This window comes from Cavia porcellus, unplaced genomic scaffold (genome assembly GCF_034190915.1).
Source record: "Cavia porcellus strain 051 isolate PalLab524CR breed Dunkin Hartley unplaced genomic scaffold, mCavPor4.1 scaffold_22, whole genome shotgun sequence".
Taxonomy (NCBI): Eukaryota; Metazoa; Chordata; class Mammalia; order Rodentia; family Caviidae; genus Cavia; species Cavia porcellus.
The window spans coordinates 21223391-21246972 of record NW_026947505.1 but is presented as its reverse complement, the minus strand read 5'-3'; the positions used below and the strand labels follow the sequence as shown (position 1 = coordinate 21246972).

The window sequence follows — 23582 nt, the reverse complement described above, 5'->3', positions numbered from 1 at the left end:
TCTCTCTCTCTCTCTCTCTGTCTCTCTCTCTGTCTCTCTCTCTCTGTCTCTCTCTCTCTGTCTCTCTCTCTCTCTCTCTCTCTCTCTCTCTCTCTCTCTGTGTGTGTGTGTGTGTGTGTGTGTGTGTGTATTTCTCTTGCTCCTTCCTCTCTCTACCCTCTTTCTGCAGGATTATGAATGATTATCTCCCAACAGCAAGAAGTTAAGGAAGAGACCTTGTTTGCAGAAGAGAGAGGAGGAAAAGAAGGTGGAGGAATCCCTCACTTCAAATGAGTTTAGGGAGATGTACAAAATGTGGAAAACAGTGCCAAATTTTGTTGAAAAGTACCTCCCAAATAGGGCTGTAGTGCAAGTGGTGAACCTGTTTAATGACAATGCAATGTCATATTTCCAAGAATCTTCTCCAAAAAAGGCAAAAGCAAGTGTCAGTGGGTAGGTTTCTTGTTAAAGCTGCATGAGGCAATAGACAGCAGTGATCTCATTGGCTACAGAGAAAATTGTCCTGTAGAATATCCATCCTTCTCTTGTCTCCTTCACATCAGCCATGTTTTCAAAGGTAAGTGCTGGTTAATTTGTTTATTCTTCTTTATATTTTGTATTTCTTTTATCATTTTGTGTTATGTTACAGTGTTGTAGCCATTGTATATGAATATTTTGGGTTATGGAGTGAATGGAAGTTCACTTTGATGTACAAGTACTTCGGGTTGTAAGCATGTTTCCAGAACGAATTATACTCATAAACCAGTGTGTGTGTTTATATACCAGTGAGTGTGTTCTAGAACACTTGCATAACATGTACAAGACCTTAAGTTTGACTCCTGGCTCTTTTATATTAAAAAATTTCTACTAAAAATGCATTGCTAATACTGTAGTTTTACACTACTCAATGAAACTATCTAATCTGCACAGTCCTGACCATGCAGAACTGAGCATGTGCTCACTAACGGCCAGAGCACTCAGAATGAGGTACACTCCACACAACACGGTGGGTGAATATCAGTTTAGACATTATCTATTCCATAAATTCTTCCGGTTTGTTCTAGAGCATTGTTTGCTCTCCCCTCAAAACTCATAATGTGTTTGTCTGACAACCTCTTACCATTTATACATCCCTTAACCACCTTTTTTAGTGCTGAATTTAACTCCTCTAATGCTTTACCGTATAATATTTCAACCTTTCCATTTATGTCCCAGCTGCACCCTGGATTGTACTTTGGGGCTGTGTATGATGCACCTTTTGTATTTCTTGGAGTGCTGTGAGGAACTTGAATAAGGAGGTCTCCAGCTGAATATGAGTGCATCTGTGTTAGGAGCAAAAGTAAGGAGAAATAAGAACAGCAATGGGAAAAGTGGAACAGGCCTGGTGTGCAGACACTAGCGGAACAGGAAAAATTATCAATGTGGTAGAATTTAGCAAAAAATAAAAGGGAAAAATCATCTCCACAGAGATTATATTAAAGCATCATAGTGAATAGTACCATAGTCAATAGCAAAATATGCCGGTACTGTAATCATTTTCAAATGAAATCATAATTTATCTTTTACAAAGTATAAGGAACTATCAGATGTAACACTCAGGGAAATGTCTTAAAGTGGTTCAGTCACTCTTTTAGATCATCGTGCTTAGGTTTCAATCACAAAAAATTCATACTGGTAAATGTAATGCAGTGGCCCATCTGAGGTCGCCGGATTAGAGGAGGTTCTCTACTCATTCACTACTTACTTCCTTGTATATGATTCTAAAAACTCCAAATGAATCAGATAATGTTCATTTGGATAAATTTTAAAATACAGCCACTTTTTTTTAAAGAAAATAGAGAGTAGAGCCTATTACAGGAGAAATTATAATTTAAAAATTAAGTTGTCTTTCGTTGTTTCTGTTATTTCTTAGCAAGCAAAAAAGAAATAAAGCCTCCCTTTTTCAGTTAAAAGAATATGGCAAAATGGGGTAAATCATAGGAGCAACTTTCTATATTCTTCTATTTATTTTTATTAAAAAAAAGAAATCTTCTAACTCACACATGACTACAGAATTAATGCACTAACAAGATGGCAAATTTACAGGAAAAGATTGGGCTTTTTTCATTCTTTCTTTTGCATGTGGGAGTCTTCAGCAACTATACAGAATAGTTATAGTATAATCTGAGGATTATAGTATACAATCTGAATGTATCACACTGAAATAGTATATATAGTATACAGTTCCACATGCATCTAAAAGTACTTTCCTCTGAATATCAGAGAAATAGATCCTTCTTTTCCAAAGAATATAAAGGTATCAAGATTTTCTATGAAGAAGAGATAAATTTGGAAGGATTAGGCTATGGACCACAGTTGGGAGGACTCTGTAAGAACCGTGTCAGCAATAATTTTGAGGGCTAGTTGATGCCCTTTGAAAATGTGCCCATTAAAGCCTATCTATAATTTTTGTGAGACATTATTGCCACTCATAAATGGGGCTTTCTAATGGAATTGTTGATGAGCTTAACCACTATATATGGGCACAATCTACCACTTTAATGGAAATAGTCAATGCCATGACCAGAACAGAACCACTTAGTAGGGAAATTGGAAATTTAATTTCAATCAGATGAACAAAAAGTGAAGAAGAATGCTTGAAGTGGCAGCATAAAAAACGCCAGCGATTAAAAACATTTGGAACCTTTGCTTACCCTTCAAAGGCATTTGTTGCCATGGTTTTTAAAGACCTCTGAAAGCCTCAGCTGTGTCCACAAAAGCTGCCAAGAAATAGGGGTTCTATACTGATTTTATTTGTCAGAGGCATTTTGTCTTAATTATCTCCAAGATAAAGATTACTTAGCCAAAGGAGGGGGAAAAAAAGAACCACTGTCATTTCACAGGTAGAAACACTATGATTTTACCTTTGGAGGCCTTCTTCAAATGCTTGCATGCAAATGTGTACATTCATGTCTAATTTTTGTTCCCATCAAAAAGTGGAAAGCACTTAAAACGGTAATGGAGATCCTTACATGGAAGAAGGGTTTCAGATCTCATTTTCATAGTGTGTCTTTGTTTTCCTCCAGTGCAAACCAGGAACCAAATATCTAGCTCCTGTATCAAAACCAGGGAATAACGTCTTTCTCTGAAAAGGGCCAATTGTAATTGCTCTCATTTAAACAATACATGACAGTTCATCTGTGCACACACTGAAACTCTTCTGACCTTAAACCCCAATAGTGTAGTTTCTGTCCCCACCTGTTACCACAAGGTGGGAAATTTAAAAATATAAGCACAAATAATGGTAGAGTTAGGCAAGCTCTGGGTCAGAAAGGGGGGCCATGAGCTCTCAGAGTGTAAATAAATTGCCAACAATAAACAAACTATAAAATGCGAGATTCTTGCTTGAATGTCCATAAAAACACTCTGTTTATTCCTGCGGTTTAGTATTTGTACAGCTCTATTGGTACCAGCATGTCTTCTTTTAATTCTGAGTCCCTGAAGATCATTGTTTGGCTCTATTGGAGGAAATAATGGTTCATAATATAATAATTTAAGCTAATTTGTAATATAAAACATAAAAGAAAGTCTTTGGCATTTCTACTAACATTTGCATAGGCATCCCCAAAACGCCCATACGTTAAAGGCTCAGTCCCCGCCTGTAGCAGTATTGGGAGGTGGTGAACTCTAGAAGTGGAATCTAGAGGAAGGATTTCTGATCACTGATGGTGAGCCCTTGAAGGGGGCCTGGGGTGTCAGTCCCTTCTTCTTTTCTTCCAGTCCCACCATGAGATGAATGGGCTTCTTCCACCATGTGCTCCTGCCATGCCCTGCTGCCTCACTGCAGGCCAAAAAGCGAAAGGACCAACTGACCAAAAACTAGAGCCTCTTAACTTGTGAGCCATAATAAAACTTTCCTCTTTTTAAGCCTGTTATATAGATATTTTATTAGTAATGGAAAACTGACCAACACTATTACTTTTCTGTGATTAACCATGTGTGATCTTTAAAAAATATTTAAACTATTTTCATTACATTTATTTAAAATTAATTGAAGAAACTGATTCAAATCCCCACCCTTGGACCATCTGCAGAGTCCTGATTCTGTTTCTATGGCCACTGGATAATTCCATCTGGATGTGCAACTATCATTTCAACACAACATGTCTAGAATTGAACTCTATCTACCTGCTAGTTGAACTTCCTCTTGATTTTCCCAGTTGGACCATTTCCCAGTTCATTCCCCTTGTATCTGAATGTCTTTGGCTCCTTTCTTTCTTGGATAACCCTTATTTGCTCAACTACTTACAATGTGTATTATTTCTCTTTTTTTTTTTCTTCTTCTTCTTTACTCTGTTCTCTTTTTTCTATTTTACAAACACCAGGAGAGTCCAGATTTCTAATACGTGTAACTTAGTTAAAGATTACCCAAATTAATCTTCATGGTTCCATTCTCCCTTTCCATGGTCTCTTTTATGTTTCCAGCAGATTAAACTCCATTAAAGACTGTTTCATTTCATCTATTCCATGTTGAAAAAAACATGATGGTCTTAGGTTACCTAAAGCCCACAAACTGATCCTAATCTTCTTTTAATTTTTTATTTATTTATTGGGTGATTGCCATGACACAAAGCCTTAGTTTAGTCTTTTGAGGAGCTTACCACTGGTCTGAGAAAGGACATATACACACAGATACATGCAATACAGTAGGACAAAGTCTTAGGAGGTCCGAGGATAGTGAGAGAATTGCTGCATTCACATCAGAGGTTCTGATGACAATCATTTTTCACAAAAATAGGAAGAATTTTTACAGATAAATATGAAAAAATTTCCTACCAAAAAATAACATGTGTATTTGTAGAAGAGCAAATAATCCAGCTTGTCTAATTTCTACCTACACAAACAAAACAGGCTATACCAGGTTGTGTAAATTTGTCTCAGAATTATTCCATGGGCCATAGAAGTGTCTAAATGACACTATACATAGGACTGACAATTAGTGATTTACTTTAACAATACTAGTAGATTGGCAGCACACAATGTCTTGCAAGAAGGAAAAAATGAAACAAATGAGTCAGGAGCAGGCAAACAGAAACACTGAAGCATGGTCCTGAATCAACTCTGAATAAGGAAAATTGGATGCAAATGCATTTAAAAGAAACCCAAAAGAACTGCACAAGAGTCCTGATGGAAAACATCAGACCAAGGGCTGCAAAGCGAATCAACAGAGATAGCACTAAGGTTTGACCTGTAGACCTTGAGATGATGATTAAAGGATATGGAAGCACAAAGGAGACATGTACAGGGTCCAGAGATGCATTTGAAAGGTATTTGCATAACAGTGACACGCTAGGCATTAAACACTGCGTTAAGTTTCCTAAGAAACTGCCACAAATGAATGCCTTAAAATAATGTAAGTGTAGAGTCTCTTAATGCTGCGGGCTAGAAGCCTGACATCAAAGGGCTGGCAGGGCCATGTTCCCTCTTGAATCTTCTTGGCTTCTGGTATTTTCCAGCAATCTTTGTTGTCCCTTGCTTTATAGTAAATACAACATTCTGATCTCTTCTGTTGTCACATGGCATTGTCTCCACCTACATCTGTACCCAAATTTCCCTCCTCTTATATGAATAATAGACATAAAGGGTTAGCAGCCTACTCTACTCCAGTACACCGTCAACAACCTTATTTTCAATAAGGTCGCATGCTCAGCGACTACAGGCTAGTACGCTAGCATATCTTTTGGGGATACAATTCAATCCATATCAGAGAAGTATGAGATTCCTTAAGAAACTGCAAGGAGAAAAGGAAGAGGAAGAAAAAGAAGCAGAGATTACAGATTTGGGGAAATGCCTATGTTTAGTGAGCTGAAGAGGGAAAATAATGGAGATAGCAGCAAACCTGCTCATCTCTAAGCTGGCATCAATTTCTTGTTTTATGCTCTTTCACATCTCTACAGAACTCTTCCAAAACTTTCATTGCTTAGAAAAACTCTGTTTTTAATAAAAATAATAATAAAAATGATGATACAGAATTTCAAAACAAATAGGAGATTAACAATGGTTAATACATATTATATTGTTATCTGCTTTCCAGGTTTATATAAAATGTATAATTCTCACTTTAACACAATTTTCTTGTTAGTCTAGCCCAGTGAAATGGCTTTTTCACCTAGATCCTGTGGTACATTAACGATCAACCTGTAAAATGCAGCTGCACTGAGTCAGTGTGGTTCCGGGTATGGAAGACCCATCCGAGAATTTTTGCCACCAAAATAAAAGAGGTGAAGGGGAAGATGATGTGTTATTGATTCTCCTAGAGAAGCCTGTTACACTGGATTTCCTGGTATGAATTCAACTGTTATCGTCAAAGGAGCCCGGGTCCTCACTGTGGCTGAGGATGGCTGTGGTTCTCTTCAGGGAAGCTCTGGTCCTTAGTTTGAACATCACCTTCTGACTGCAGTACAGATCTCTCAGCCTGCTGGCACAGATCCTTCATCCTGCTGGAGCAGACTTCCTAGTTTCCATCACTGACCTTTTGGCCTTCCTAGTACAGATCCTTGATCCTTGATACACTAGGGGTCCAGCTGGACTCCTGGAGGACATTACCACGGGCTCCAGTCTTCAGCTGGACTCATGCAGGACAATGCCTTGGGATCCAGGCCCTTGCCTGGACAGAACTCCTGCACTCTTCTGCATTTACTTTTTGGGTGAATGTTATAAAAATTATGCATCCAGAATTAAATCTACTCTCTTATGAACCCTGACTGCAACAGATCCTCTGATAGATTTAATCCATCATCCTTGACCCTTTCCATATTTTACTATTTAGCACACATGCACTCAACCCTACCAAGGGACAAGAGGCATAGCAACACACAAGGCTCACTCAGCTCGCACTGAGTTTGTATTCAAGTTTGTATGGGAATACGAGCAGGTGGTGCCTAAGACAGAGAGATCACAACGAAACAAATAAATAAGTAGGGTAATTTCATAAAGCTTTAAGAGCTTAAAAGAAAAATAATCTGCCCAGGAAAGAAAACAATCAACAGAGTAAAGACATAACCTACAGAAGAAGAGAGAAAATTTGCAAACTGCATTATCTAATAAGAGGTTAATAGGTTGCAAATGTAAGAATTAAACTCAATAACATAAAAAGAAACAAGAAAAACTTATAATCTGATTTTTAAATGGGCAATTAACCTCAGCAGACATTCATCAAAAGAAGATATATCATTGGCCAATAATACAGTATGTGAAAAAATTGCTCAATTTCACTGATTATCAGGAAAATGTGTATCAAAAACCATAATAACCTATCACCTCACTCTATTTAGAATGACTATGATCAAAAAGCCAAAAGATAAGTGTTGATGAAATGTAGAGAAAGGAAACTCTTATACACTGTTGGTCCGAATGTAAGGTAGTACAGACATATCAGTCATGTTCCTGCGATGAGGTTTTTAAATGAATTGATTGCTAAATAAGGAATTGCATCTTGTATGAACAGAACAAAGAAATGGTCAAAGGAAACTCCAACTTGCTGACTTTGCTTTTATTTTCATAAATCTTACATGCAGTACTGTAATATATAACAGAACATAAAACTATAGTACTGTACTGAAAAAATCACATAACTGTATAAACAAGGTTTACTGTAAAAAAATTACTGAAAGTCTATGAAGAAGATGTACAAACTGTACAAAAAATGATGGTTTGTAAGTTCAAACACTGTGCCTCTATCCTAAGTCTGTAAAGTCATTTTATAGTTAAGTCATTAAGCAAGGGCTATCTCTAGAAAAATTATGGAAAATAATAGATAGACTCCTCAAAAGTTAAAAATATAACTACCACATGATCCAGCAGTCCTGTTACTGGTTATATATGCAAAAGAAATAATATCAGTATATCAAACAAATATGCACTACCATGATTATTTTATTACAATAGCCAAGAAAAATGTATACATATAATGGTAAATAGGTGAAAAGAAAGCAGAACCATAAATATGTATAATGTTTAGAGGCAACAAAAGGCTTTACTCTAAGTGCATTAAGAGTTTTAACCTCAAGATCATCTAATTTGATTAATTATAAGATCTATCCTGTTTTTGCATGAAGACCAGACTACAAAGGGAAAATGTGGACAGTGTGGACATGTGGAGAATAAATACCTAATAATTTTGTGTGCATATGTGGTCATATCTCTGAGAGGATCACTGAGACAAAACAGTCATGTGTTGAAAAAGTAGCCTACACTTCCAGCCCTTTCCAGACATGAGTACCTCAATGTGAAACTAAATGTGAAAACAAATCCATCATAAGTGAACAATGGTGAGTATCCAATTCTAAAATGACTGAGTTTTTTTTTTTTTTTGAACAGAGCTCCACAAAATAGATGGAGCCAGTTAAATGAGCCTCAGGGTCTTAGAAACACCACTGCTTACCCTCAGAAACTATTGCCGGAGCTATCCAGGGTGCTGGACTGTCTCACCCCGAAGTTTTCTAAGGCCTGGGTGGATCATGCCCTCAGTTATCCTTGTCAGACCTAAAGCTCCTATAACCAGACTCCTCAGTGTTCTCTTAGTCCGATAAACTGTGAGCCAATATCAGTCATGGACATGCTTTTGGAACTAATGATAGGTAACCTCTGCATAGGCCTGATCAAGTGGTAGTATGCTAGTTTTATATAGACAAGCTTAGGCACATCCTTCTGAAATAATAATGTAAGAAAAACAATGAGCTCAGCTAGGAGTATAACTCAGTGGCAGATCATGTCGTTAGCATGTGCAGGGCCCTGGGTTTAGTCCCCAGAACTGGGTGCAATGAGCTCAGTGGCATCCTTTTTCCGTGGCATATACTCAAATAGTATACCTGGCTACTGAAATTAGAACCTAGTCTGTTTGTACAACTTATTCCATAGTCTCTTGCTACAGCACACCTTAAAGCATAACACTGTGCCTACAAGATTAATAAATTCATACAATATTCAATGTCTCCCTCTGACCTAAATAGTATCCTTGACTTTGCTTTTTAAAAAAATTCCACTGGAGGCCATTACTCAGTTTCTTAAGTAATCAAGTTTGTACACTAAGTAGTAGATGAAAATTTGTACGCTTTCAAGTCAAACACTTTACCTCTTCAACCAAAACACTCAGAACATGAGAATAATCTGATTCCTACCTCTCCTCTTAAGTAACAAGCAGAACAGAGAGAGCTGCAGCATCTTCAGAACTGTCTACGTACGTGTCAGCCCCTTCACTGTCCTTCAATGTGTTTGAAGGGCAGTGTGATTTACAAAGAGCCGCAGAAGTTCAGTCAAACTTTTTAGTTCCAAGTTATCAAGATTCTGATGATAAAACAGGACTAGAAACCCTTAAATGTGTTTGGCTGTATTTCCTTTTAGAAACGCAAACAAATTGTGCCATTAAAATAAAAAGGGAATCACTTACTTTGCTCTTACATAGTCTAAGACTAAAAGAATAGGGCAAGAACATCTCCACTTAATCCAAAGGCGAATTGATTTGGTTAACTTTGACTCGCAGAGCTCCCCACACTCTGTCTTCCCTCCTGGTCTTCACAGCTGTGTTCATTCATATGACTGAACTTCCCTTCAACTTTCCCACTTGATTCATCTCTCAGGGTTGATTTTAATCAGGAAAACTTTTGTAAAAGCTTTACTCATTCCTCTCTGGAAATGAGCGAAGTTTAGATTCCTGTAAGAGCCTACATTCTGGGGCTGGGGGTTTAGCTCAGCGGCATAAGTGCCTGCCTTGAAAGCAGGCAGTCATGAGTTCGATCCCCGGTACCGATAAAAAGGAAAAAGACAAAAAAAAAAAAAAAAAAAGAGCCTACATTCTCATCCACTTTGACACATATCTCACAGTAACTTAATTTCTGGTTTATTTATCCACTAATACCTCTGACCTATAAGCTCAATTAGAGTACGGACTAGGTGTTTCCTAACATTATATCAGTGCTTTCCCTCATAATAATGCAAATGCTCAATTAACAAATAAAAAAGTAATGAACTTAATTTTAAAATCGGTATCTCTAAAATTAGTATCTGTGTCTTGTTTCTAGGGTTTTTCTGGAACTTTGGATACAGTGATCATCCCCTTTAACCTTATCAATGACCATATCATAATGCCTAAGAAACTTCTCAAACCAAGTAAATTTGCATTTTTATATGGGAAAATTTCAATAAAGTCCTACTCTCCAGTCTGTATGTACAAGTCTTACTATCTAGTCTATTTGTACAATATATATATTTTTTAAGTCTCCAAATATAAGCAGGAAGTTTTAAAAAATATTTGAATTTGAAATAATGCTGCACTAATAAAATATTGAGAATATTGCCACTGTTTCTTGGAAGGCAGTCATTTCTACTTTCAGGACCATTATTTTTATGTCTGTTACCCACAATATTTTCTTCCCTTATAGACTGTATTCTTCCTTTATATTCAATACTTTTCTTCTATTATATACCCCTATTATTTTCCTTATCTTTATGATACAGCTAGTACTTTGTCTATACCCACTTACTTTCTAGTTGTACCATGAACACAAGCACAGTTTTTCTTAAATAAGCATACCAAATAAATTCTAAATTTTGTTAGATTATGAATTACATCCTACATATTTTTCAATTTTTCTCAGTATATCTAGACTGGTAAAGAGTAAGTTCTCAATACAACATGAATAATCAAAGCTTTACATTTAAAAACCACATATTTCCTTTCCATAAATCATGGTATTTAGATTACATAAAATCAAATCGAGAATCAGCAAATTATGGTTCACAGGCCACTTTTGCTCAGCTCCCTGCTTTTACAAATAAAGTTTAATTGGCACCCAGCCTCTCCTGCTTATTTGCATTTGCCTATGCTCTTTTCAGACTGCAATGCCAGAGCTGAGTCGCTGCACTGAGATTGTGCGCCTTGCAAACACTAAAATAGTTACTATTTGTCCCTTTATGGGAAAGATTCAGTGTAAACTGCTCTAAATCATGTTTACTGATGAGGGAACTCATCTCAGATTAAATGACTCCTCCAAGTGTATAGCTGAATCTGTATACTAATCATATCTTTATCAGATTCTATTTCCCTACCATTAAATGCTTGATGAAAATAAAGATATTTTAGATTATATAAAATCAAGCAGTAAAATAACAAACTGGAATCTGCTGGAACACTTTTAAGGATTTGTACTAATCTGAGATACAACTTTCATTTTTCTGAATTAAGACAATACAAATAGTGTCTCCCTATGTACTTAGCATACCCACAGATGAACACAGAATATTGTTGCTGATTTTTATAAAGACACCAACATAAAAACATGTCCAAGTCTTTATAATTAAAGAGTTCTAAATGATGTTGAAAGCAGTAAGCATCAAAGAAGATGCTTTAAAATGGATTACATTGACCTTATCAGCTACTTTATGAAGATACAGTTTTTAAAAAGAATCCACTGACAATGGAAGGAAAAATAAATAGCATAGACTATCCACAAAATTTTAACTCCGTATCAGGACAGTGACGGGCCACTGAAGAGAATTCAGAGAATTACTCTTTCAATCAATGTCTATTAATTTAGCAGACTACGGTTTTCAACAAGTTACTTAAGTCTAGACTTCTGTAGAGGGAATCACATGAAAACTCCATCAGGAGTGTTCTTAGTATTCGTACAACAAATTTCACTTAAGATGGAAAAGTAAAAAAAATAAGAACAGAAAAAAAATCATTATTGTGACAAAAAGTAATTCAATAAAGCTATGATGCCATCAGACCTCTGCTCCTGTCAGACAAAGCATTTTAGCATACATATTTCATCAGAAATGATTGATGTTTTCTGAGAGTATGTCCTATAAAATGCAACAATATAGAAATCCCTAGAGTGGAAATAAAATGTAGCTGGAAGAATATCAGAGAAGCTACACTTGATAAATTCTATACAACAAAAAGATTGAGGTAGACAGGGGAACAAAATGTTTCTGTGGGATACTTAATAACTACTTGGTACAGATGATACCTCCCTATTACAAGCCACCAGTCAGTGAATCCGCTCATGTTAGCAAAAGGTCATGTCATCCACTGAGACAAGAAAGAGATGGAAGAGAGAGAACAAGCTGAATTAGAATTGGTCTAGAGCAAAGATCAGAACAAGGCCAAGACAGAGAAAGAATTATGCACAGACAACCCAGGTTTGCAACCCAGGTTTGCAGCCCAGGCCACATCATCCTAGCAGAGCTGCTGATAGAATATGATTGTTCCCTGCCATACCTCAGTCAGGCCAGAGACTCAGCTCTCTTTGCCTCAGAGACCTGGCTACCAAAATCTTCCACCACGAGAGCTGGCTCAAGACTGTCTGGATCTTTCCAAAGGGAGGAAGCAGAATTACTCAGCACAGCTGCCCTCCCCTCTGCCAACTCCTCCTGGATTCTGTCTCTTCTCCACATTTCTACCCAGGATACCAGTGGCCCTACTTAGGTGTTACTGTTTTATATAGATGGCTGATTACACCTTCCTTCCCCGGCTACTTGTGCTCTTATGGCCAACAGAGAGTAAGTTGTTTTCAACACACTACTACCTTGAATACTTCTCTTGAAGAAGGCCTTGCAGCCCTCACAGGACCAGACCCCATAATGGTAGCCAGACGCGTAGTCATTGCACACTGCGCAGTAGCGGGTCTCCTTGGCAGATTCCAGGGTTATGCTTCCCTTGTCGCTGGTACTGGCCAATCTCTCTCGCCCACTCTGGCGTCGGTTACCTGAATTTGGCCTGGAAAAACGAGTAGAGAAAGAAAAAAAAACAGTGAGTCCATTAGCATTATAAAAGCAAAACATGAACTCCCTTCTAAAGAATAAGCCGACGCCAATCCACTTTATTCTGACATTTTGAAATAATGAATCATAATGTAAGCCAATCTTTCAGTACCTCTTGCTGTCTGTTGCAGCGAAAGGTGTTTGCCTATTATACTAACCTTGAAGAAAAATTGCTTATCACAAACTTGCTTAAGAAACAGACTGTCTACTCCAGAATATACTACCCAGAAAAATGACAAAATGAAATTAGCTGGACTCTAATAGACTTCTTCATTTTCTCAAGGATTCACAATTAGTTCAGAATCATTACAGGCCACTGCTCATTCCAATTCAAGACCCTTCAGAAAGTCGTTAGGAAATGGAGACAAAGCACAAAACTGCTCAAACATTTGGAATTCAGAGCACCTGATGACAATGCAGAACACATGTTGAAAATTAACTCAGATTTTTTTTCCATCTTTGTTACCAGGTAACTTTAAATCTTTATAACTGGATTTTATAATTTGAGGATGTTATTCTTCATTATTAAACAGACCTCTTTGAGAACATGTGGAATGAGAAATGTAGAGAAACCCTGTGGTCATCTCAACCTTTAAAGGTTTTATGAAAGAACTATATCCCCAAAATTAAACTAAAAATGAACAGCAAAAAAGTTTGGTTCTAAGAGAAGCAAGGCACTCAGGAGGCTGAGGCAGGAGGATCGTTGTGAGTTCAAAACCTGGGCTGCAAAGAGTCCAAGGCCAGCCTGAACCGTGTGGCGAGACCCTGTCGCAAAGAGAGGAGGAGAGAGATTGGGGGCCGGGCAACAAAACAGACACATACAAACCTTTTGGAAAGCATTAAGGACAGAAGTGATCAAGTAATGCCAAATGGGGGAGAGAAGCCCAGTAAAACGGAACTGACAAAATAAATTTGGATTTGAACAAGAAGATACTGAGCGAGGGATTGCAAAGGAATGGCAGTGGCACAAACCAAATCCAGGAGTGGAGAGCAGCTGAATGTGAAGAGACGAAGTGACATTTCCTTGACAATTTAATGTGACTGGGAAAGGAAAGAGGAAGGATGGTAGGCAAAGAATATAAGATAAGGGTGTTTGTTCGGTTTTAGGGTTTTTTCCAAATAGAAGGGATTAGCAGAGGCTTCAGGTAGACTGAAGGGACCAAAAGAGAGGAAATGGTTGAAGACATAGAGAAGTAGATAAAAGAATAAAGTCAAGAAGGAATCTGGAGCAGCTGGGGTGAATGACGTGAGTGCAAGCAAAGGCCTCAGTGGAGATGACTTGAGGGGAAAATGCAGACAAGCAATACGGAGGGTGAGGATAACTTTGGATACCACCTCTGACCAAGTAGCTACATTCGCCCTGGATGTCTCAGGCAGTGCAAGCAAATGAAGGTGGCAGAGGGAAATGGGCTGCGTGGTTTGAGCCCAGCACAGTACCGGGTTCAGCGTTGGCACCCAAGAATACACTGAAGTGAACAGTGTTCAAAGACGGCCAGGGAGGAGAGATTGACAGAGTGGAAGGACAGATGGAGGGAGGGTTCTCAGTGATTTTCCCAACAAACAAAACTTGAATGAGATACAGAAACTGTAGATAGCTCTGGGTGTCTGTAGGTTAAGGCAGTTCCTGTTCCCTGCTTCCCTGCCCACCCAGATAACCAGGCCATACTGAGTCTCATGCCTGCTCACCTCACAGCCTTGGCTTGGCTTTTATCTTGGATTTTATAGTCCTTCCCTGCTCTCCTCGCTCATTAATATTGTACACAAGTTTGCAGTGCTGGTTCTCAAGCTACTTTTGCCATAACCGTCACAAAATATCGGCTCCTTGGGTTGAGTATGTCTGAATTTGCCAACTTTTTCCATTCTAAATAACAGTTCTGAGGTTGGCAGCCTCAAATAGGATTTCTTTATTTTTTTTTAATGATCCTTAGAGAGCACTGGCTGGCAGTTTGCAATTCTAGTTCATATTCTGTTACCCTTGTCTTTCCATTCCATCACCACATTATGGAGCACCTCAGATCTTTTTACTGTCTGTTTACTAATGTTTTTTGTATGGTTTAAGTAAGTAGGAGGCAGCTGTGAACATTTAACTGTAGAAACTCAATGCCTTTGGGGTGAGAGTAGATAGCCAGTATGGAATGGACAGACTCAAAGTCTTAAAAATACTTTTGTGTATAGCAGCCCCAGTAGCTAGCTCAGGACACAGCACCCAAAGGCACTTGGTACACTTTTGCTGGATAAATGAATGAGTGACTGAGTAATACATGGGCAATAAATTCAAGGTATCAAATATTCCCCCCACCATCCCTATGAAATAATATACAGGACCAGATTTTCAGCTGCATGGAGACCCACTTGTTTGTGGATCTAAGGAAGGATATACGTGGCAATTTGAACAATCTTCCACATGAACATATAACCTTAGAAATATCAAAAGAATAAGAAAAATAAGATATATCATGAATGCAAAGTACATATACAGCTATGGGTTCATTTTATCATTTACAACCACAGAAGTCTATTACAAGTTAAAATGTATCAAAACTTAGCACAAAAGCACAGACTGTACATAGCACCATATATAGCCAAGAGAAATGTGCACTAAAATAAATATGTGGCAATAAATCATAAATGCATAAAATCATAGTGGCCTCTGCACTACTGAACTCATGTCACAACTATCTTCTGTTGCAACTGTAGTGGGCAGAAGTGTTGGGAGTAACTGCCTAGAGCATTCAAAAGCAGTTGTCTCTCCAGCAAAATGTATGTCACAGTAAAAAGGGATCTCTCAATGGTTCACAAATATTTTTACCATCTATAACACGTATAACATACAATATGTGTTATTCGCCAGTTTATGTTATTGATGAGGCTTATGCCCAAAGGTAGACACTTAGTAGCTCTGTTTTGGGGGGCAGTTAAAAGCTATACATGGAGTCTGATCAGCAGTGGCAGTGCAGAGCAGACCTTGGAGAGCCCTAAGTAGATCACTACCACCAGTTACCTGGTACCATCACACCCCTATTAATCACCATCACCACAACCAGGAGCAGCAACACCAGACCTAGCTGCACCTTGCATAAGGCTGGTCCCACAGTGAGTAGCATTGGCACAGAGGCATAGGTGGCCACACATCATGGGGACACCTCCAGGCAGACAAGAAAAAGTCATGGCAACCAAAGTTTAGGAAAAGCCAAATGGTTCCATGTAAGAAATACATGTGAATTCAACGACAGAAATGGCACAAAGGAAGTTGTATTTATATACAAGACCACCCTAAAGAAAAATAACCAGGAAGAGTATGAGGTTGATATTGTTGGAGAAAGGAGTGTGAAGCAGCCAATGTGCAGGCCTAGGTAGACCTGAAGGTCAAGACAGTAACTAAACAACTGGCTGTAACCATTATAGACATTTGTTTCTCCACACAGTTGCCAGCAGAATTACCGAAACAATGAGAAAAATGGAGGGGGTAGAGAGCATTCCTGAAGCCCAGACCCAGCAATGCCAGGCAAAGTTTCCCAATTTACCACTTGCAAAAACCCCATGAACTGCAATTCCAAACTCTTCCACTAAAAGCAAAGCAAGGAAGTGGTTGACAGCCAGCATGCAGGAACCCAAGGTAGCCCAGAATGTGTACTGGACACATGGACTATGCTTCTCAGGGGCTCTCCCTGCCAAAGACTGTCCATAAAACAATGTTTTAGTCAACTTGCAATTCCCCGCTTTCTAAAGGTTCTCAAAATGTCATGAATATGAACAGCAATCCCATCAGGCTAAAGAGTGGTGAGAACTTCCCATGGGTTGCAAACCCCTGTGTACCTTGCAATAGCTCTCAGGTTATCTTAAGTGTCCATCAGACCAAGTCAAATAGACACAAGTGCCCCTAGACAGAGCAGTGTCCTCAGAACACAGGACTCAGCTGAATCATGTGCTGTGGAAGACAGCAGAATGGGGAGGGCTCCAAGACTGAAGTCAGACCCGACCGTAAGTGTGAGTCAGACTCCAAGCTGGGATTATTTGGTAATAGGTCCAGGCTCACCTCTGCCTGCTGCTCTCTACCCAGTCTTGGCACTGTTGGCCTCACACGTCCTTGGTAGGAAGTACCAACACCATGCTCAAGTCAATCTCAGTCTTTTCTATTCCTTCTTAGCCCTGGACGCCCTTTGGTTTCCTTTGTTGCATAGGACAAAGACCTAGCAACAGCTCCTACTATTTTCATATGCAAAATATCTTTAAATTCTGCCTTCTTGACAGGAGTCTTCACATACCCAAATCTAGCCAGATGCCCTTTATTATAAGTAGAAGACTAATTGTTTAGAAAAAGAGCAAAAATACCTCCCCTGTAAAAGGCCTTCCCTTACTCACTGAATTATCATGAAACTTGCTATGGTTTCTCATCTTGTCCAGTTCTTCATAAGATTCAGTTAACAAACTGACTGGATTACTAAGTTTCAAACTAAGATTTTAAATATTTTCCAGGCTTTAGACACCTTAAAGATCCTGAAAATAATCAGGAAAAAGATTAGGGGCATAATGAAAGCATGTTTTTCATTGTGATTTAACACATTTCTACCACAGAGCACAAATATGACTAAGGAACAAAATGACAAAAAAAGATGGCCAGAGGCATGAGAAAAGGTAGCAACAACACTCACCTATAGAAATTCAAAACTCAACTCGATTTAGTACCATTTTCATTATATCAATTGACTACTAAATATTTAGTAGGCACCTATTGATATTATATCACATATTTAATTAAGAGAAGTATCTGAAGGCATTCATATTGGGTCCAGAGAGTGAACTGTCTTGGACCAAGAAAAAAGAGCATGATTTTTAAAAGTACTGGCCAAGAAGATTTTTATTAATCAAAAGAAAAAGTTTGAAGCTCAGTATAATCAGAAACTGTTGTTTTCCAACCAAAAATAATGGGATCAACTACCCAAAAGCATCATTCTTCTCACTAACCAAGCCCTTTTTAAAATCTTGAAAGCCTTGGTTTCTAGAGAAAATGTTTTCAGAAATCTCAAAGAATCAACAGATGTCCACTCCCTAGAAATGAGGCTCAATTAAGAGCTAGTGAGATAATTTCATAATACTGTACCCCCTCACCAAATCAAGGCTATATGTGACTATATGTCCTATATGAGGCTATATGTCCTCAAAATCTTGTAGACTTTTTCTATGGGGACTTACATTTCCATACTTATATTTGGGTGATTATTGATAACTGTGTTTCCCCAGTAAAGAGAAAATTCCAAAAAGGCAATAATCATGTCCACTTGCTCCAAATTTTAATCAAAACAGAGTACATCTTAAAAAAATATTTGCTAAATGTACATCCCACATCTTTACCAACCACAACAGTCAATTATTTCTTCAAAACATTCTTCTTCCACTCCTTTTACAGTGTTATCTTTGTCTAAAATATTGATAATGCTCCAATGTACAAATACTAGAACTAATTGCCTCATGGTTCCTTCCAGACACTGCCCAAAGAATTGGCACCAAATACAACATTCATCTTCAAATAATTACTTATTGCACAATAAGTAATAATATGGATTATTACTTTTTGGAGTCATGGACCAGTTTGCAAATAATGAAAATGCTATACTTACCTTTTCTGGAAAATACACATGAGCAAAACTCTTAAAATTACATCTACAGTTTTATGGGAATAATAGATAAGAAAAATATAAGCTTTCTTAAGCCAAACTTCTTGAATTTTCAACACCAACTGGCCTCAGTCTCTTTGTTGTTCCCTAAACAAAATGCTGTCAAATCCACCTCTGCGAAAGTCGCCCTGTGTTCCTATTCATACAGCTTCCTGCACACATACCCATCTTGTCCCTCCTGAGAAACTAAGCTCTGGTTTCATGCCATCCCTGAGACTTGCCCTATGAACTGCAGCTCACATTGGTTCCAATTTGAGTTCTTAGAGCACCTAATGTTCCTGCCAGGTCTCTTTGCACCTACTTAGACTTTGGCTTCAACTGCTGACGACCACTTTTCTTCCGCTGCTCTTGTCCTATTTTTTATTTCCATCAGGCTTCTGCATGTCAGTGTTTCTCGGGGTTCTGTTCTCAGCCCTCTGCCATTCTCAGCTGGCTTTTGATCTTTAAAGGGTCTAAGCCCTGGGTGCAGCCACAGCCAATGCATCGCACACCCTCCCTGACTTCAGACCCACGTGTTAATTATCTACTCTGCACACCATTGCTTGAGTGAACCAAAGAAACCTCAAGCTTGATCTACCGAAGCTGAAGGCTAAATCATCCCCCAGAAAGTTCACTCCTAGTCCTGTTTGCATTTGTGTTCCATGATCTCGGCACATTCAAGCCTGCCACCCCTTCTGTCTAGAGCACCCTTCCTCAGCCTGAATACCCTGTTCATTCCCCTGTCCACTCATACTTACTTTCCTCCAGGGTGCTTCGCTGACTCATCAGTCTAGTTTATATAAACCCAGATTCGCCCTCAGCAGCTTTGGTCTTGTACTCTCTACTCAAAACTCTTGGCAGGTTCCCATCACTCCAAGAAGAGAACTCGAAGTCCTTGGGTGGCCTGGAAGGCCCAGAGCAGCTTGCCCCTGCCTGTCACTCACAGCACTCTGCCCTTGCAGGCCCAGTTCCAGGTGCTACTGTAGCTGCTAGACCGTCACACCATGTGCTGCTCCATCTCAGCATCCTCTTCTGTGACCTGTTTCTCCCTCCATGCTGGTTCAAACTGTTTTCCACAACTACTTCCTGCCCATTCTAAATGTGTGTCCCTCTTACCTTCTATGCTCTATCACCGGTTTATTTTTTTCTTTGTAGCACTTACCACCACCCCACATCCAACCTGATCCGAATGTGTTGATTTCACTCCCCCAGCACCTTGAAGAGAACCTAACATAGACAGAATCACTAAATGAATACTTGACGGATGTAACAGGCACATAATTTGCCGTGTTCTGCTTAATTATGTGCCTTATCCCAGAAGCCATTATGTCCACCAGTCCTGCCACTGTGGCCTCCTTATTTGCCATGTTTCACCAGTTTATCTTGGGACCTGTGACACACAGGTAAGTGACTAATAACTCTTTGCCATCTGAATGAATGTAGTACAAGGCAGACTCCTCTCCAGGCTACCCAACTCCACACCCCCCACATACCCACACCACAATCAATCTTGCATCCTAAAGCAAGGGTGAGAGTTCTACCATTCAAAAATCTGTCCTGTGTCCTGGTTAACTACCCTAAGCCTTCATTACTTCTTTGTTGGCACCCAGGGAAGTACAATTATTTGCAGACATACATATTTCGCTTATAATCTTATGATCGGTGCTCACAGTCCTCCAGAAGTTCATTCACACCTTTGCAAGACCTCAGACAAAAATTCACTAGCTCAAAGAAAGCATGCAGGATCTTTGGCACGTACCCATTAATACCTGGCTGCTTTCTGCATCTCTAGCCCTACCTCTCTCATGGTGGTTAGTGTGTGTGTCACATTTTCCCAGGCAAGCTAGTTATGCTTTACAAGCTAGATATTCCCCCAAAGCCTCATGTGGCCATAAATAGAGAATATTTTAAAAGGTGGCTGCATTAGTGTGTGTGGATGTGGATTAAGGATGTGATACTGGGATTAAGGATGCAGATAATACAAGCCGCACCCTGAGTATGAGGGCACCAATCAATAGACTTGTAGCCTGAGTGGGATATAAAAAAAGAGAGAGAACGCAGCCCTGTTGCTGCTGCTGCTGCTGCTGCCGCCTCCTGCCGGCTTTGCCATGGGCTGTTTAATCCTCTGCAGTGCCACCCTGCTTTGGGACCAGCTGACTATAGGCTAAAACCTTACACACTGTGAACTGAAATAAACCTTTCCTCCTTTATCTTGTAGGTGTTAAGTATTTTGTCTCAGTAAAAAGAAAAGTAATAAGATACTAGCATACCTCTAGCCTTCACTCACAGTTTTCTATCTTAGCCAATGGGCACAAAGCTCCTAAGTAAACATCTTTCTCAAGTAGCAGCCACCACTGAATTTCTCAATACAAGTAAGTGTGACACCAGAGTGTTATATATATAACTGTTCTGGAGTCAGTATCGTCATCTGATGACCGTATGGTCTCTGTGAGTCTCTTGGAAGGAGATCTTACCACAGCCAAAGTGGTTTCCTAGTTTCCAACAAAGTACCAGCAAATAGCAGGCACTCATAGATGGTTGTGGAATAAAATTCCCAATGTCATATTGTATGTGTCCTTCTCGACTGGGCTGCAAGCTTTCATGAGTATGTATACTGTATCCTAAGTATTTATATTACCCCAATTTGTATCACCTGCATTTCCTTACTCATAGAAAGTAACTAATAAATACTTGCTAAATAAATTATTCAACAAAGAATTAAAAACAACTTGCAAGAAGCATTGCTGATATTAAAACAGAAACACTGAATCTACTGGAAGACAAGATAAGCAGAAATCTTGGAGACATAGAGGCAGGCAAAGAATTCATGAACAAAATGCAAACCACACAGGAAGTACTTCAAAGAATCAACAATTTGAATCTCATCTTATTAAAAAGTTTTTGCACTTCAAAAGAAATCACCAACAAGGTGAAAAGAAACCCACAGAATGGGAAAGCATTTTAGCCAGCAACCCCTCAGACAAAGGACTTATATCCAGAACATACAAAGAATTGAAAAATATCAAGGCCTCCAAATTTAAAGACCCTCTCCAAAAATGAGCATCAGAAATAAACACACATTTCTCAGATGAAGATATACAAATAGTAAATAAATAAATACATTAAGAAATTTTCATCATCACTGGTCATTCAAGAAATGCAAATTAAAACAGCACTGAGATTTTACCTCACTCCGGGAAAGAATGGCTGCCATCAAGAAATCAACTGATAACAAATGTTGGTGAGGCTGCGGGGGGGAAAAGGAACACTGATCCACTGTTGGTGGGAGTGTGGACTGGTAAAGTCACTGTGGAAATAAGTATAGCTATTCCTCAAATAACTAGGATTGGAAGTTCCATTCAATCCAGCTATTCCCCTACTGGGTATTTTCCCAGAAAAACTGAAAAGGTCATGTCACAGAGATATATGTGCACCCCTGTTTATAGCAGCACAATTTGCAATAGCTAAATCTTGGAAACAACCAAAATGCCAATCATTTGCAGAATGTATGAAAAACATGTGGCATTTTTATACAATGGAATATTATTCAGCTATAAAAAGGATGATACTGAGGCTTTTATAGGAAAATGGAGGCAATTTGAGATTATCTTCATAAGTGAAATAAATTAGACTCACATTTGTAAATATCATCTCTCTAGTATAAAAAATAGTAATAAAAACTGAAAGAGTAATAAGACCCAAAATGATAACAGATACTGTAATAATGAAAGGGAAAGAAAGTGCTCTAAAGGATACAACTGTATGTATGTTTAAGTGTGCAAGATAGATAACCATACTAAGTTTCTGTTGATCAAACAGAGTGGTTTGTACTGTCACTGATTGTCTGTCCATTTTTTATGCTTTGATTTTGTAACCTGAACAACTACGTCTGAGATAACAACATGCAATTTATCAACTAGTGATTTCTTACTGTTATTTTTTGGAAATTCTGTATTATTTCTACCGTTTCTTCTGTTTTGCTTTTTTTCTCTAAATGAAAAAAAGTAAAAAAAAAAAAAAAGGAAGAAGATGGCTAGATAACAGAACAAGATATTGAGATGAGGAGACAACAATTATCCATGCTTGTTGGGTACAGATTTACAAATCAGTCTGACTGTGGTTCCTTGTAAACCTGTCTGCTTTAAATATTGGTATGGACAGTCATAGTTTAGAGGTGCTTTAAGCCTATGACCAGAACACATTTTGTGAGTATTTTTAATCCCTATGCAATTTCACATCAATTTAGATTTTGATAAAATCTCTATTTGTTTTTCATGGAAGCAAATGAATGCTCTTTAAAGGAACAGATAAGAATGGGTTGTATCTAAACTGATAGGATCTGGAAAAACAATACTGAATCTCATCTTTAGAAAAGTTCAAGTTAAATGAGTCCTGTGTCTTGTCAAGGTTACTCCCTAAACAATACACTAGTTATTTTCTGAAGCAAAAAAAGTTATAAATCACTCTCTGTAATGACACAGTAGATCCTCTCAAGCCTTTTGAAAATTACCACTTTTATGTTCTTTATCTAAAAATTTAACATTTATCTATCTCTTGCTTCACATTAGCCATGTAATATGTTTAATTTATACCTTTTATTTTAGTTTATAGTTAATAAACAGAGAGATGAGATGCTGTTCCCTAAAAGGAGCAGAAGAAAACATCTTCCAAAAAACAATGTCAAGTAATAAAAACCTTTGAAGGCAGCTCCCTGAAATTGCCTAGGGAGAAGGTTGTGACCGTGACCCCAGCTTCTGCTCCAGGTTCAGACCACTGTCTGGACTTCTGCAAAACCTACCTGACTCTTGGTCTAATAGAACCAAAAAAGCTGGTCCAGTATGCAAGCAAATATTCACTCTATATTGATGTATACATGAATTCACTCACATAACCCTTAAAACTACACTAAGCAGCACTCGTATAACCCCTGTTGTTCCAGAAATGAGGTAATCTAGGCAATGATCAACTATTCAGCCAACGAACTCTGGAGTCAAGGGCTCCAGCAGTCTGAGCACACTGCCCAGATTCCCCACAAAACACAATCCTTGGGAGCCCCACCCAGAGGGATCACAAGCCAAGGCAAAGCATTTTACATCTGAGAACAAAATCATGGTCTCAGATTTCATCCTTAAATTCATGAATTCCACT

General features: G+C 38.5%; 1 protein-coding gene across 6 annotated transcripts in view; it reads right to left on the bottom strand.

The window, feature by feature from the left end:
- The window catches only part of Esr1 (estrogen receptor 1), a 357099-nt gene that overhangs the window by 214291 nt on the left and 119226 nt on the right, over positions 1-23582 (bottom strand). For all 6 annotated transcript variants that reach the window (XM_003468423.3, XM_063233327.1, XM_063233328.1 and 3 more), the window contains one exon: positions 12546-12736. In XM_003468423.3, coding sequence (XP_003468471.2) covers positions 12546-12736 — 191 coding nt within the window. The remainder of the gene's footprint in view (positions 1-12545; positions 12737-23582) is intronic.